At 29.9% G+C, this 12,331-nt stretch overlaps 1 protein-coding gene across 1 annotated transcript in view; it reads right to left on the minus strand.

The window, feature by feature from the left end:
* Positions 1-12,331, minus strand: part of LOC143067198 (uncharacterized) — an 83,918-nt gene that overhangs the window by 12,152 nt on the left and 59,435 nt on the right. Inside the window, exons 4-6 of the mRNA XM_076240293.1 lie at positions 4,920-5,151; positions 4,198-4,410; positions 3,403-3,603 (exon numbers count right to left, since the gene is read on the minus strand). Coding sequence (XP_076096408.1) covers positions 3,403-3,603; positions 4,198-4,410; positions 4,920-5,151 — 646 coding nt within the window. The remainder of the gene's footprint in view (positions 1-3,402; positions 3,604-4,197; positions 4,411-4,919; positions 5,152-12,331) is intronic.

Raw genomic sequence — 12,331 nt, forward strand, 5'->3', positions numbered from 1 at the left:
GAAGTTTTAAGGCATTAACACTTGTATTGTTTATGGTTTCTAAGAAGTTTCAAGGCATTAACACTTGTATTGTTTATGGTTTCTAAGAAGTTTTAAGGCATTAACAAGAAGTTTTAAGGCATTAACACTTGTATTGTTTATGGTTTCTAAGAAGTTTTAAGGCATTAACACTTGTATTGTTTATGGTTTCTAAGAAGTTTTAAGGCATTAACACTTGCATTGTTTATGGTTTCTAAGAAGTTTTAAGGCATTAACACTTGTATTGTTGATGGTTTCTAAGAAGTTTTAAGGCATTAACACTTGTATTGTTGATGGTTTCTAAGAAGTTTCTTGTATTGATTATGGTTTCTAAGAAGTTTTAAGGCATTAACACTTGTATTGTTTATGGTTTCTAAGAAGTTTCTTGTATTGATTATGGTTTCTAAGAAGTTTTAAGGCATTAACACTTGTATTGTTTATGGTTTCTAAGAAGTTTTAAGGCATTAACACTTGTATTGTTTATGGTTTCTAAGAAGTTTGAAAGCATTAACATTTGTATTGTTTATGGTTTCTAAGAAGTTTTAAGGCATTAACCCTATATTGTTTATGGTTTCTAAGAAGTTTTAAGGCATTAACATTTGTATTGTTTATGGTTTCTAAGAAGTTTGAAGGCATTAACACTTGTATTATTTATGGTTTCTAAGAAGTTTTAAAGGCATAAACACTTGTATTGTTTATGGTTTCTTAGAAGTTTTGAAGGCATTAACATTTGTATTGTTTATGGTTTCTTAGAAGTTTTAAGGCATTAACACTTGTATTGTTTATGGTTTCCAAGAAGTTTTAAGGCATTAACACTTGTATTGTTTATGGTTTCTTAGAAATTTTGAAGGCATAAACACTTGTATTGTTTATGGTTTCTAAGAAGTTTTAAGGCATTAACACTTGTATTGTTTATGGTTTCTAAGAAGTTTCAAGGCATTAACATTTGTATTGTTTATGGTTTTAAAGAAGTTTTAAGGCATTAACACTTGTATTGTTTATGGTTTCTAAGAAGTTTTAAGGCATTAACACTTGTATTGTTTATGGTTTTTAAGAAGTTTCAATGCATTAACACTTGTATTGTTTATGGTTTCTAAGAAGTTTTAAAGGCATTAACACTTGTATTGTTTATGGTTTCCAAGAAGTTTTAAGGCATTAACATTTGTATTGTTTATGGTTTCTAAGAAGTTTTAAGGCATTACCACTTGTATTGTTTATGGTTTCTAAGAAGTTTTAAGGCATTAACACTTGTATTGTTTATGGTTTCTAAGAAGGTTTAAGGCATTAACACTTGTATTGTTTATGGTTTCTAAGAAGTTTTAAGGCATTAACACTTGTATTGTTTATGGTTTCCAAGAAGTTTTAAGGCATTATCACTTGTATTGTTTATGGTTTCTAAGACGTTTTAAGGCATTAACACTTGTATTGTTTATGGTTTCCAAGAAGTTTTAAGGCATAAACACTTGTATTGTTTATGGTTTCTTAGAAGTTTTGAAGGCATTAACATTTGTATTGTTTATGGTTTCTTAGAAGTTTTAAGGCATTAACACTTGTATTGTTTATGGTTTCCAAGAAGTTTTAAGGCATTAACACTTGTATTGTTTATGGTTTCTAAGAAGTTTTAAGGCATTAACACTTCTATTGTTTATGGTTTCTAAGAAGTTTTAAGGATTAACACTTGTATTGTTTATGGTTTCTAAGAAGTTTTAAGGCATTAACACTTGTATTGTTTATGGTTTCTAAGAAGTTTTAAGGATTAACACTTGTATTGTTTATGGTTTCTAAGAAGTTTTAAGGCATTAACACTTGTATTGTTTATGGTTTCTTAGAAGTTTTAAGGCATTAACACTTATATTGTTTATGGTTTCTAAGAAGTTTCAAGGCATTATCACTTGAATTGTTTATGGTTTCTAAGAAGTTTTAAGGCATTAACACTTTTATTGTTTATGGTTTCTAAGAAGTTTCAAGGCATTAACATTTGTATTGTTTATGGTTTCTTAGAAGTTTTAAGGCATTAACACTTGTATTGTTTATGGTTTCTAAGAAGTTTTAAGGCATTATCACTTGTATTGTTTATGGTTTCTAAGAAGTTTTAAGGCATTAACACTTGTATTGTTTATGGTTTCTAAGAAGTTTCAAGGCATTATCACTTGTATTGTTTATGGTTTCTAAGAAGTTTTAAGGCATTATCACTTGTATTGTTTATGGTTTCTAAGAAGTTTCAAGGCATTATCACTTGTATTGTTTATGGTTTCTAAGAAGTTTTAAGGCATTAACACTTGTATTGTTTATGGTTTCCAAGAAGTTTGGAAGCATTAACACTTGTATTGTTTATGGTTTCTTAGAAGTTTTAAGGCATTAACACTTGTATTGTTTATGGTTTCTAAGAAGTTTCAAGGCATTAACACTTGTATTGTTTATGGTTTCAAAGAAGTTTCAAGGCATTAACACTTGTATTGTTTATGGTTTCTTAGAAGTTTTAAGGCATAAACACTTGTATTGTTTATGGTTTCCAAGAAGTTTCAAGGCATTAACACTTGTATTGTTTATGGTTTCTAAGAAGTTTTAAGGCATTATCACTTGTATTGTTTATGGTTTCTAAGAAGTTTTAAGGCATTAACACTTGTATTGTTTATGGTTTCTAAGAAGTTTCAAGGCATTAACACTTGTATTGTTTATGGTTTCTAAGAAGTTTTAAGGCATTAACATTTGTATTGTTTATGGTTTCTAAGAAGTTTTAAGGCATTAACCCTATATTGTTTATGGTTTCTAAGAAGTTTTAAGGCATTATCACTTGTATTGTTTATGGTTTCTAAGAAGTTTTAAGGCATTAACATTTGTATTGTTTATGGTTTCTTAGAAGTTTTGAAGGCATAAACACTTGTATTGTTTATGGTTTCTAAGAAGTTTTAAGGCATAAACACTTGTATTGTTTATGGTTTCTAAGAAGTTTCAAGGCATTATCACTTGTATTGTTTATGGTTTCTAAGAAGTTTTAAGGCATTAACACTTGTATTGTTTATGGTTTCTTAGAAGTTTTAAGGCATTAACACTTGTATTGTTTATGGTTTCTAAGAAGTTTTAAGGCATTAACACTTGTATTGTTTATGGTTTCTAAGAAGTTTCAAGGCATTATCACTTGTATTGTTTATGGTTTCTAAGAAGTTTTAAGGCATTATCACTTGTATTGTTTATGGTTTCCAAGAATAAAACAGTCTTTACTCAAACAATATGTACAGTTCATAATTACTAATTTTACCACAAAAAAGTGTTTTCAAATCTAAAGTATATTGAGTTTCTTCTGAAAACCACAGTATGACAATAGGTGTTTCTTTTCTTTAAATTAATAAACACTTAAAACCTAAGGTACTATTGTAATGTTACCTGATTGTTTTATTAATTTATTCCATTTAACATCTTGTACAGGAAATGCAGCGCCAACACAGATGGTATCCTGTGTACTGCTGCACGCTGCCACTTCATACAAGGCTCCAGTACACGTAGAACATGGCCTACAAATGACATCACTACTGGACGTACAGGCCCGTGACATGTAATAACCATCTGGGCATGCTGTGGCGCAGGCTGAAATAACAATTTCAGGAAAGTGTTAGTACATAACTATTTGTGTAGACTGTTTGGTTTATTTGTAGATATTATATGAAGATACAATTTTCAGGGTATGAAAGGGTTCAAAAGGGGAGGTAAATTCATACAGGCTTTATTTTTTGTTTTGTAGATCAATAATACCTCTATAAATACTGTTCGTTTCATTTGTAATTAACACATTATCATTGACCATTATCATAAATCTTCTTCCATTTTCTACTTGATTTACCTAAAAATTCAATGCAAGGAAAAAGTATAACTAACCCAAGGATTCTAATACAGAATAATAATCAACTTAACCCTGATAATTTACTGTATATGGTGTATGGTCAATTCTTGAATAATTCTTTTCGTTTTTCAACAGATTCCTATGATTTACTGATCTTTTATTGAGTATAAAAGACCCAATGCATACATCTACAAGTTCAGTGTGTTTTCTTCTATCTTTGTATCATTCAATGTGGTGTAAAATTGTGTCATTTTCATGCATTTTTGGTATGTTTTCTGACACAAGTGTCTATGTGCTTCTTGATGTACTTTAAAGTTATAAGAATTATTATATGGTCAAACCTCTGCATTTCCTGTCTTTGACGTAGAATCCTCGTTTACATCTACAGGTCATGTGACCTAAGTCTGTATCACACATGGCATAGGTCTCACATAGCAACTTGTCAGTAAGACAGGAAGTTTGTAATAACTGGACTCTAGTTACCAATGTCATACTGCTACTATTCAAAGCTATTGCTGATAAGTCAGGGTTGACTGAGTAAGATCGAATTCTTCCTGGAAAATAAAATATGTTGAATTGTTAAAAAAATCATGAGTTGTAAATGAGATATAGATAATTAGCACCTCATAGTAATAGCCTCATGAGGACAGCTGATCAAAAATATCCCATATCACATCTTTTGGAATGATCTCCCCTTATTTTGTTTTATGAATAGTGGTAATTTACAGAGTTAAGGGACTTTAGTGAGCATTTTTAACATGATACACAATGAGATGTGACCAAATTATAATATACTTTTGCTTGATTAATTTTTGGCCTTTTTACGAAGTTGAAATGAATAATGATGCATAAAATAGGCCTTTTATAGTTTTCTGGTTTGAATTGTTTTACATTTGTCATTTCGGTGACTTTTATAGCTGACTATGGGCAATGGGCTTTGCTCATTGTTGAAGGCCATACAGTGACTTATAGGTTTTTATTTCTGTGTCATTTGGTTTCTTGTGGAGAGTTGTCTGAATGGCAGGCATACCACATCTTCTTTATAACGTGTAATTCCACTTACTTATTACTGCATTTTCTGGAACATCTATTTTAAGCACACGTTTCTGTTTAAAACTTGTCACTGCTAAAACAGTGGCAACTAAAATCATAAAGATAATGCCCATACAGAAAGTCCAGTTTATTTTCTGACCATTAGGAGATAATTTCATTCTGTAACTCTGGTTAGGTATACTGCATTCTGATTGGCTATTGCTGCTGCTCATCATGTAATATCTGTTTTCAGTTTCATTTTCCTGAAATATATAAAAAAAATAAAGAATTTAAGAAAAGAAAAAAAATATTTAAACAAAAAGACCCGTTTGACCCCTATACCACTCACCTAGGACCTATTTTACTACTCCATGGTGCAAAACATATAATATTCATCATATTCATTGGTCATAATTATATGATTGATTGGTTGATTGTTGGTTGCTTAACGTCCAGTGGCAAATATTTCATGCATATTCAGGACGAGAACAAGTTCACAATAAATACAATAGGTAGGTTGTTGTAATAGAGGCCATCTAGGATGATGGTCGGGGAAATTTGGACTGCCACTGGAAAATGAGGGTATAATGGATAGGGACAGAAATTTTGCCTTGCAACAGGCCACCTACGGACCCCTCAAAGAGTTTTTGCAAGGGTTCTTAACGTGTCTTAACGTGCAAAGAGCGTGGCACTCTCTTTACACAAGGCATCCGATTTAACGTCCCCTTCTGACGGACGTGACTGCAAACTTGATACATCCCGCACAGCCAAACGGACGCCCCACTTCGGCAAGCGTTTTACTGCCGGTCGGGAGAAGACCAAGTGACCATATTTCTATACCCCAGTCACCCTTGGGGTGCATAATTATATGAAAAATTTAAACTATATTTGTTACTACTCATTATGCAATCATATACAGATATCTGCAGTGACACTGCGACAGTGAAAGAACAAATCACTTAAGATAAACATTTTCCTTTGTGGGGCTCCCCTAGAACAGATGTGGTGAGAGGGTCCTCTTCAAAACAAATTCAATGTTGTGAATTCAATAAACATTTAAGAATAAATGTTAAGTCCAAGGGCTTCAATTAGATCAAAAGTAGGTCAAGTTGTTTCTTCCGTCTTTAAACTTCACTTTCTCATACTCATACAATATCATCAGGTCCATCAATGATTTCCATTTCTGTTTTGTGACTACATCCACCCAATCTTTTACATTATAATAAATGATACCTTGGTCCTAAATATTGGTCCATGCCTTATTAAATTGTTAAGTAAATGTCAATGAACTAGACACTAGTCACTCAGGCCCCTATATGATCAAATAAAATTGCCATGAAAAGCTGTTAGATAACATTCTAGAATAACAATAAAGTCATATTTGCAAAAATGTCCCCCTAAATTATTCTTTATAGATTGCCATCATAGTGTTTATGAACTGAAATCATTCAATTGTATACAGTAAAACATTTTATTTTGATAATGTTCAAATAAACAGAACATCTCACTAATACAAATATTACATCCATAATAAATTATAACATAAAATAGGAAATTAATAACCATTATATTACTATAACAGTCTGCCTTCTTTTATTGTAGCCCACTTATATTGTACTGTGAAAAAGTATGATTTAAATGTAAACATTTTGAATATTTAATTTTATATAATTTCTATAATTTCATAAAATAGTAACCTTACTATATAGGTATAATTCCCTCAACACAAAAATGACATTCCAAACATTCAACCACAAAAAAATACTTCACAAAACCACAAGGAACCATTATTCTTTTAATCTGTTGATTTTAAAACAAGAAAAGATATGCAAGTAGGTAAAATTTTAATTTTATGTTATTTCTTCTACCAAACTAATTGTTTAAGAAGTGTTAAAACATTATACAGCTAACAAGACTTTGATTTATTAGGATGTGTTGAAATTAATTTCATTAAACATAAAATGATGCAGAATGTTTAATGTTGAAGGCCTCAATGTGACTGTTTAAGGTGTTAAGATTTTGCTCAATGTTGAAGGCCTCTCTGTGACTGTATGAGGTGTTTAGATTTTGCTCAATGTTGAAGGCCTCACCATGTCTGTATGAGGTGTTAAGATTTTGTTCCATGTTGAAGGCCTCACTGTAACTTTGAGATGAAGGAGAGCAATAAAAGAACAGTTATACTGCTTTTATCTTAAGTATATAAGTGAATTTTCTACTCCTTGTGTAGTTCCTTCCTGGTAAAATACAGTAAAAGTACTATACAGTTGAAATATATATATATCCTCAACTACTGTAAACAGTCCTACATAAATTACACTGTAACAGTCCTCTTTGTACCAATATTGCTAATGGTTTAAAAATTTACATCACTGGCTATTAAAAAGTGCAAATTTAAATATCTGTTTTACAATCTTAAAAGATATCAAATAAAAACAAATTACTGAAATATGTCATTCATTTTTGACCACATACATATATGCACCTGGCCACTTCTTGTTCAAAGGGGATCTGCCTGACAGTACTCTCCTAAGATAATATTTGTATGTTACTCAGAAAGTTTTATCCAATAATGGTACTGATATTAAGTGATATATTTTCCCTTTACCTCTCCGTATGACAATTCTATCTCTCTTGTTACTACCATTAAAGTTTATCAAATGTTTTTCGTTTTGAGACAAAAAATAATTATAACAGTTTCGTTACTTACATCAATTTATATGTAAAATGTTTAGTGTAATGTATAGTACACCACTGATTTAAATGAGTCAAGAAATATTTAGACTTAATCATTGTTTAACCTCAAACAATAGACTATATTGGAAACTAATACTCTGTGTTTCTATCATTAGAATTATAGTATTACAATAATACACTAGAACATTATTTTTATCCACATTTTGCCTGATTAAAGCCCATTATAATTGTAGAGATATCTGTTTAAATCTCAGTTATTTGTAAAGAAGATCTATTTCAGCCAAAAATTATAAAAAAATAGACAAACTTCTGTAACTGACTATTTAGTTATAAACATTTTTTCCAGCTATTTTGACACTTTGCATTAAAACACCTTAATGTATGTTGTAACTATTATGGATTTTCTTCTTTCAAACTCAGAATATCTACAGCAAGTTAAACAGATCAATTTATGACATTTCTGTTTAAAATGACAATTCAATAGTCTAACATTTCAGTTTTAAGTCTGAAAGCATGGTGGTCTTTCCTACGGATTCTTTATAGAAATAAAACCAGTAAATTTTAAGACGACTGAAACATAGTAATGTAAAATCCTGACAAGAAAGCCTCTAAACGAGTAAAACAAAGATCCTTTAGTAACCATGTTAATCTCAAGTATCAATTGAACCCTTAAAAATCTCATTTATGCCCAGCAAAATACCAAATTGTTTATATTTGGTACAAGACCAAGTGAACTTAACATGGCTATATAATATACAAGAGACAAGTTTGTAACACTAGAAGTACAATAGTATAATATATATGTGCCAGGTATTTGTACTAATTCATTTTTTTCTAATATAAAATAGACAAGGAAGCTAATATATATAAAAGCAAAGTATTGTGGCATGTTTGCCAATGAGACAACTTATATCCACTATAGATCAAATAAAGTAGATTTTAGAAATAATAGGCAACCGATAAGATAAGAAATTTTATTTCAAGTCGGGTTACATTAAATACAAACATAAGCTCTGTAGAGCTTTTTGCCGACCGTACAGCCTTCAACCTTTCGTACAACCCATACAGTATAGAAAGTTATAAAAGCCCCCCCCCCCCTACATGGAATATATGAAACAATTCAATTGAGAAAACTCACAGCTTAATCTATATAACAAAATAATTTATGTAAAACAAATATAATACATCTTTCAAAGCTAGTTTGTAATTTTTTTTTATTTATAGACCAAATTTGTTGAACAAGTTAGTAAAATAATTTTAGGTCACGACAAACTTTTTTTTTTTTAGATAATCTCAGTTTGTAATGCCATGTACTATAAATTGCTGTGTAAACTTTTTTTGTTGTAATAATACCATTAAGCAGGGCTTTCAAAGTGACAAATACTTATTTCTTTCTCATTACAATGTTACAACATCTTAAGATGAAAATCTAAAAACAAATTATAAACAAACAAACACTTGTGTTTTTGACACATTGAATTCTTCTACTGCCTAGCAACCAAATCATTTTGAAATGTTTAATTTAAAATTAAATAATGACACTTTTAATTTATATCAATAAATTTTACCAAATGTCAGTTTTTAAGCCTGTTTTAGCTAAAAAGTTTAAATGTAAATTCATTGTCATTTCAGTGGTTTATTGTACAATGTTGTAATATTTGTAGGATATTAGAGTAGATTGATACAAACTGTACTCTACAAACTTAACCCTATAGTCAATCAGCTGGTCTCTTATTTATCATGTAACTCATCAAGACAAACATGTTAGGTACATTGGTGTAATAGTTATTTATACTGTCTGTAATAAGAAAATGTAGTGGACAGCAACCAATCAATAAAAAGTTTAAAGTCAAGGGAAAATGAGTATATTTTGGGAAATTGTTAGACATTATAAGGACTTTTTGGTAACCTGGAAGATTAGATTTTGCAGGTTATTTTCCAATTATCTTTCTTTTATCAATAATGCAGCATATATTATATTTTTTTGCAATTTCAGTAACACACTCCTCTAATGCAGTTCTTCATAAATTTTGAACTTAAAAACATCTGTGCTAATAACACAGTTTAACAAATAATTTATTAAAAATGATTTTAATGGAATTATTTGTTAAACTTGAATATACTAAAGGTTTATTTTAGAACATAAACTTTTCATCAGTATCCTAACCAGCATTATTTTATTATTTATTTTCTTACTTTTTCATTGGAAGTGTGAATATTCTATTGTTTTCTGTCACTAAATTTCTTACTGTTATTTGTGTCATGAGATCGCTGTATCCATCATTAAATAATACCTCATTGCTCTTTTTTCCCCTGTACCATTCTGAAGACATATTTCTCATCAAATGTGCATGTATATTTAATAACTATTATTTTTATCTTGCACATTTTATCATTCATATAATTATCAGTAATTTCTATTTATGTATTAATTATCAGCTAATATTGATAACACAGATTCTTTTTTGGTATTCATATTCTTAGTTTTCTTTACAATAATTATTGATGCATTCATAAAAACCTGATACAGAGATATTGTTTATTTATCATTTAAATTAGAAATCCAGAAATAAGTTGTCTATTGATCACCCAACAAAGAAATTCATAACTGGTAGAAATAAGAATATATAGAAAACTTCTTTTGTAAAAAGATGTGATACAAGTGCAAATGAGACAACTTATCATACAACAAAGGGAGATAACTGTCCACTAGAGTTGAAGTACTGTCGCATTAAAAAAAATTAATTGCCCTGTGTTTTTTGTCTAATTTTTGTGTGTGTAATATACAGTACAAGTCCAAAAGTATATCCAATTTGTTATACATCATACAAATTTGGTCATTACACATCCATACCCCTAGGCAAGTCAAGAGATGTTCCGAAAAGTGTAAATATTACTTTTTCCACCTGGCCTAATCACTCTTTCCTTATCCAAATCAGTTAAAATAAAACATCCAAAAGTTTATTTCAGCTCTTTTCTTTCATTTCCACCCCAGAAAAACTAAGAAATGTGTGAGAAAGGGAAAGAAAAAAAATAAAGAAAAAATACGCTATAATCAAAGGGAACTATATTCGTGCACAATGAAAAGCGATATCATTAATTGTGGTCTTGGGACTACTTTATTAAAATACCTATTACTAGGGAAGATAACTCATACACAGAATAATACACTTCACACACATATATGCCAAGAAAAAGATGTTCAATTTAGAAAAATTAAAGAACAAAAATACTATGTGTTACCCACCAACGGCAAAAATTGGACACATTAGAATGCTAACAATTCAATTTGCCATACAATACCGGAAACAAAATTCCAAGAAGCATACCTCTTTTAAAATTAGTTGGTTAGCACAGATTTTTAAACTTGTGTGAGACATTGCTGATATAAATCTGTGGTATGAGTTTTAAAACAATCTGGCAAAATTAAACATGAGAGAATGCTAACAAGACTGAAGGAACAGAAGGACATAAAACTTTGTACAATATAAATTGTGCCAGGCCAAAAGCTAAACCAATGAACAGATGAAATTCCCTGCAATTAGGTATTTAAAGCTTTCAACTTTCATGTGAATGAAACAATTATAATTTATTCATGTATGCCAACCAGGGCTGAGAATGTCAAATCATTCATAACAAGAGATGTGTGACAATTACATGTATTTAATGATCTAAACAACAGCTCATTTCTGTCAACATTTCCTCTTTGATCTGAACATAATTCTACTAATTTTCTCTATGTGCTTTTAACAATAAAGATATTGATAGCTATCTGAAAGTTCAAATAAATTTTCATAGCTGATAAGGAAAGTGTTGAATAGATAAAAAGAAAGGCTACAAAGGCATATTATTAACCTATAGGTATAGTTATTTATTGCTCAAAAGCTAAAATACAAAAGTTTCTACTTATATCTGAAAACAAGTAAATGTGATGTCATGAATAATCTCTTTATCCCTGAGTTACAACTATCCCTTCCCAAACAATTCCTATTTACCATATCCTTATCCACAATTTCTACAAATAATCAAATAACCAGGTGCTCCGCAGGGCGCAGCTTTATACGACCGCAGAGGTCGAACCCTGAACAGTTGGGGCAAGTATGGACAAAACATTCAAGCATGATACAGCTCTGAATTTGGATTGTGATCAATTTTTTGACATTACATGTTTTTTTTTTACACAAAACAAATGCCAAGATTTTACAAATCAATTAAAGATTTCTTCTTCAAACTTTTTAAATCTAAAATTAAATAGTTGACACAGCATAGGTTTCTGACACAGAATGAATGTGGTCTAATGAACTTAAAAGGTTTTTTTTGCCTTTGAGCAAATCACTATGCTGTTGAATATTAATCCTCTCAAAAAAATGTTTGAAGAAATTTTCTTTTTATTTATGAAATCTGAAATGAGAAAAATTTAACCCCCCCCCCTTTTTTTTTCACATCCCCGTTTCCCTTTTTCAAAACTGATATCAATTCAAATTTCTAATGGAGTTTGCAACAATAACTACTCATTTAAATACATCATAAAATATTAAGATGTAAAAAAACTGCTTGTTATCACTGAATGGTAAAGATTATTTAAATTTATCAGTTGGTAGTAAAAAGTGTATATACATTGTATATTGTATATAACAAAGATTTAAGTTGATTCTGGACAAAGAAAGATAACTCCAATTAAAAAAAATTCTTGCTATTGCACAATATGTGCAATAGGATATTTCTTGCTTACTATTCTGGACAAAGAAA

This window comes from Mytilus galloprovincialis, chromosome 3, assembly GCF_965363235.1.
Source record: "Mytilus galloprovincialis chromosome 3, xbMytGall1.hap1.1, whole genome shotgun sequence".
Classification (NCBI taxonomy): Eukaryota; Metazoa; Mollusca; class Bivalvia; order Mytilida; family Mytilidae; genus Mytilus; species Mytilus galloprovincialis.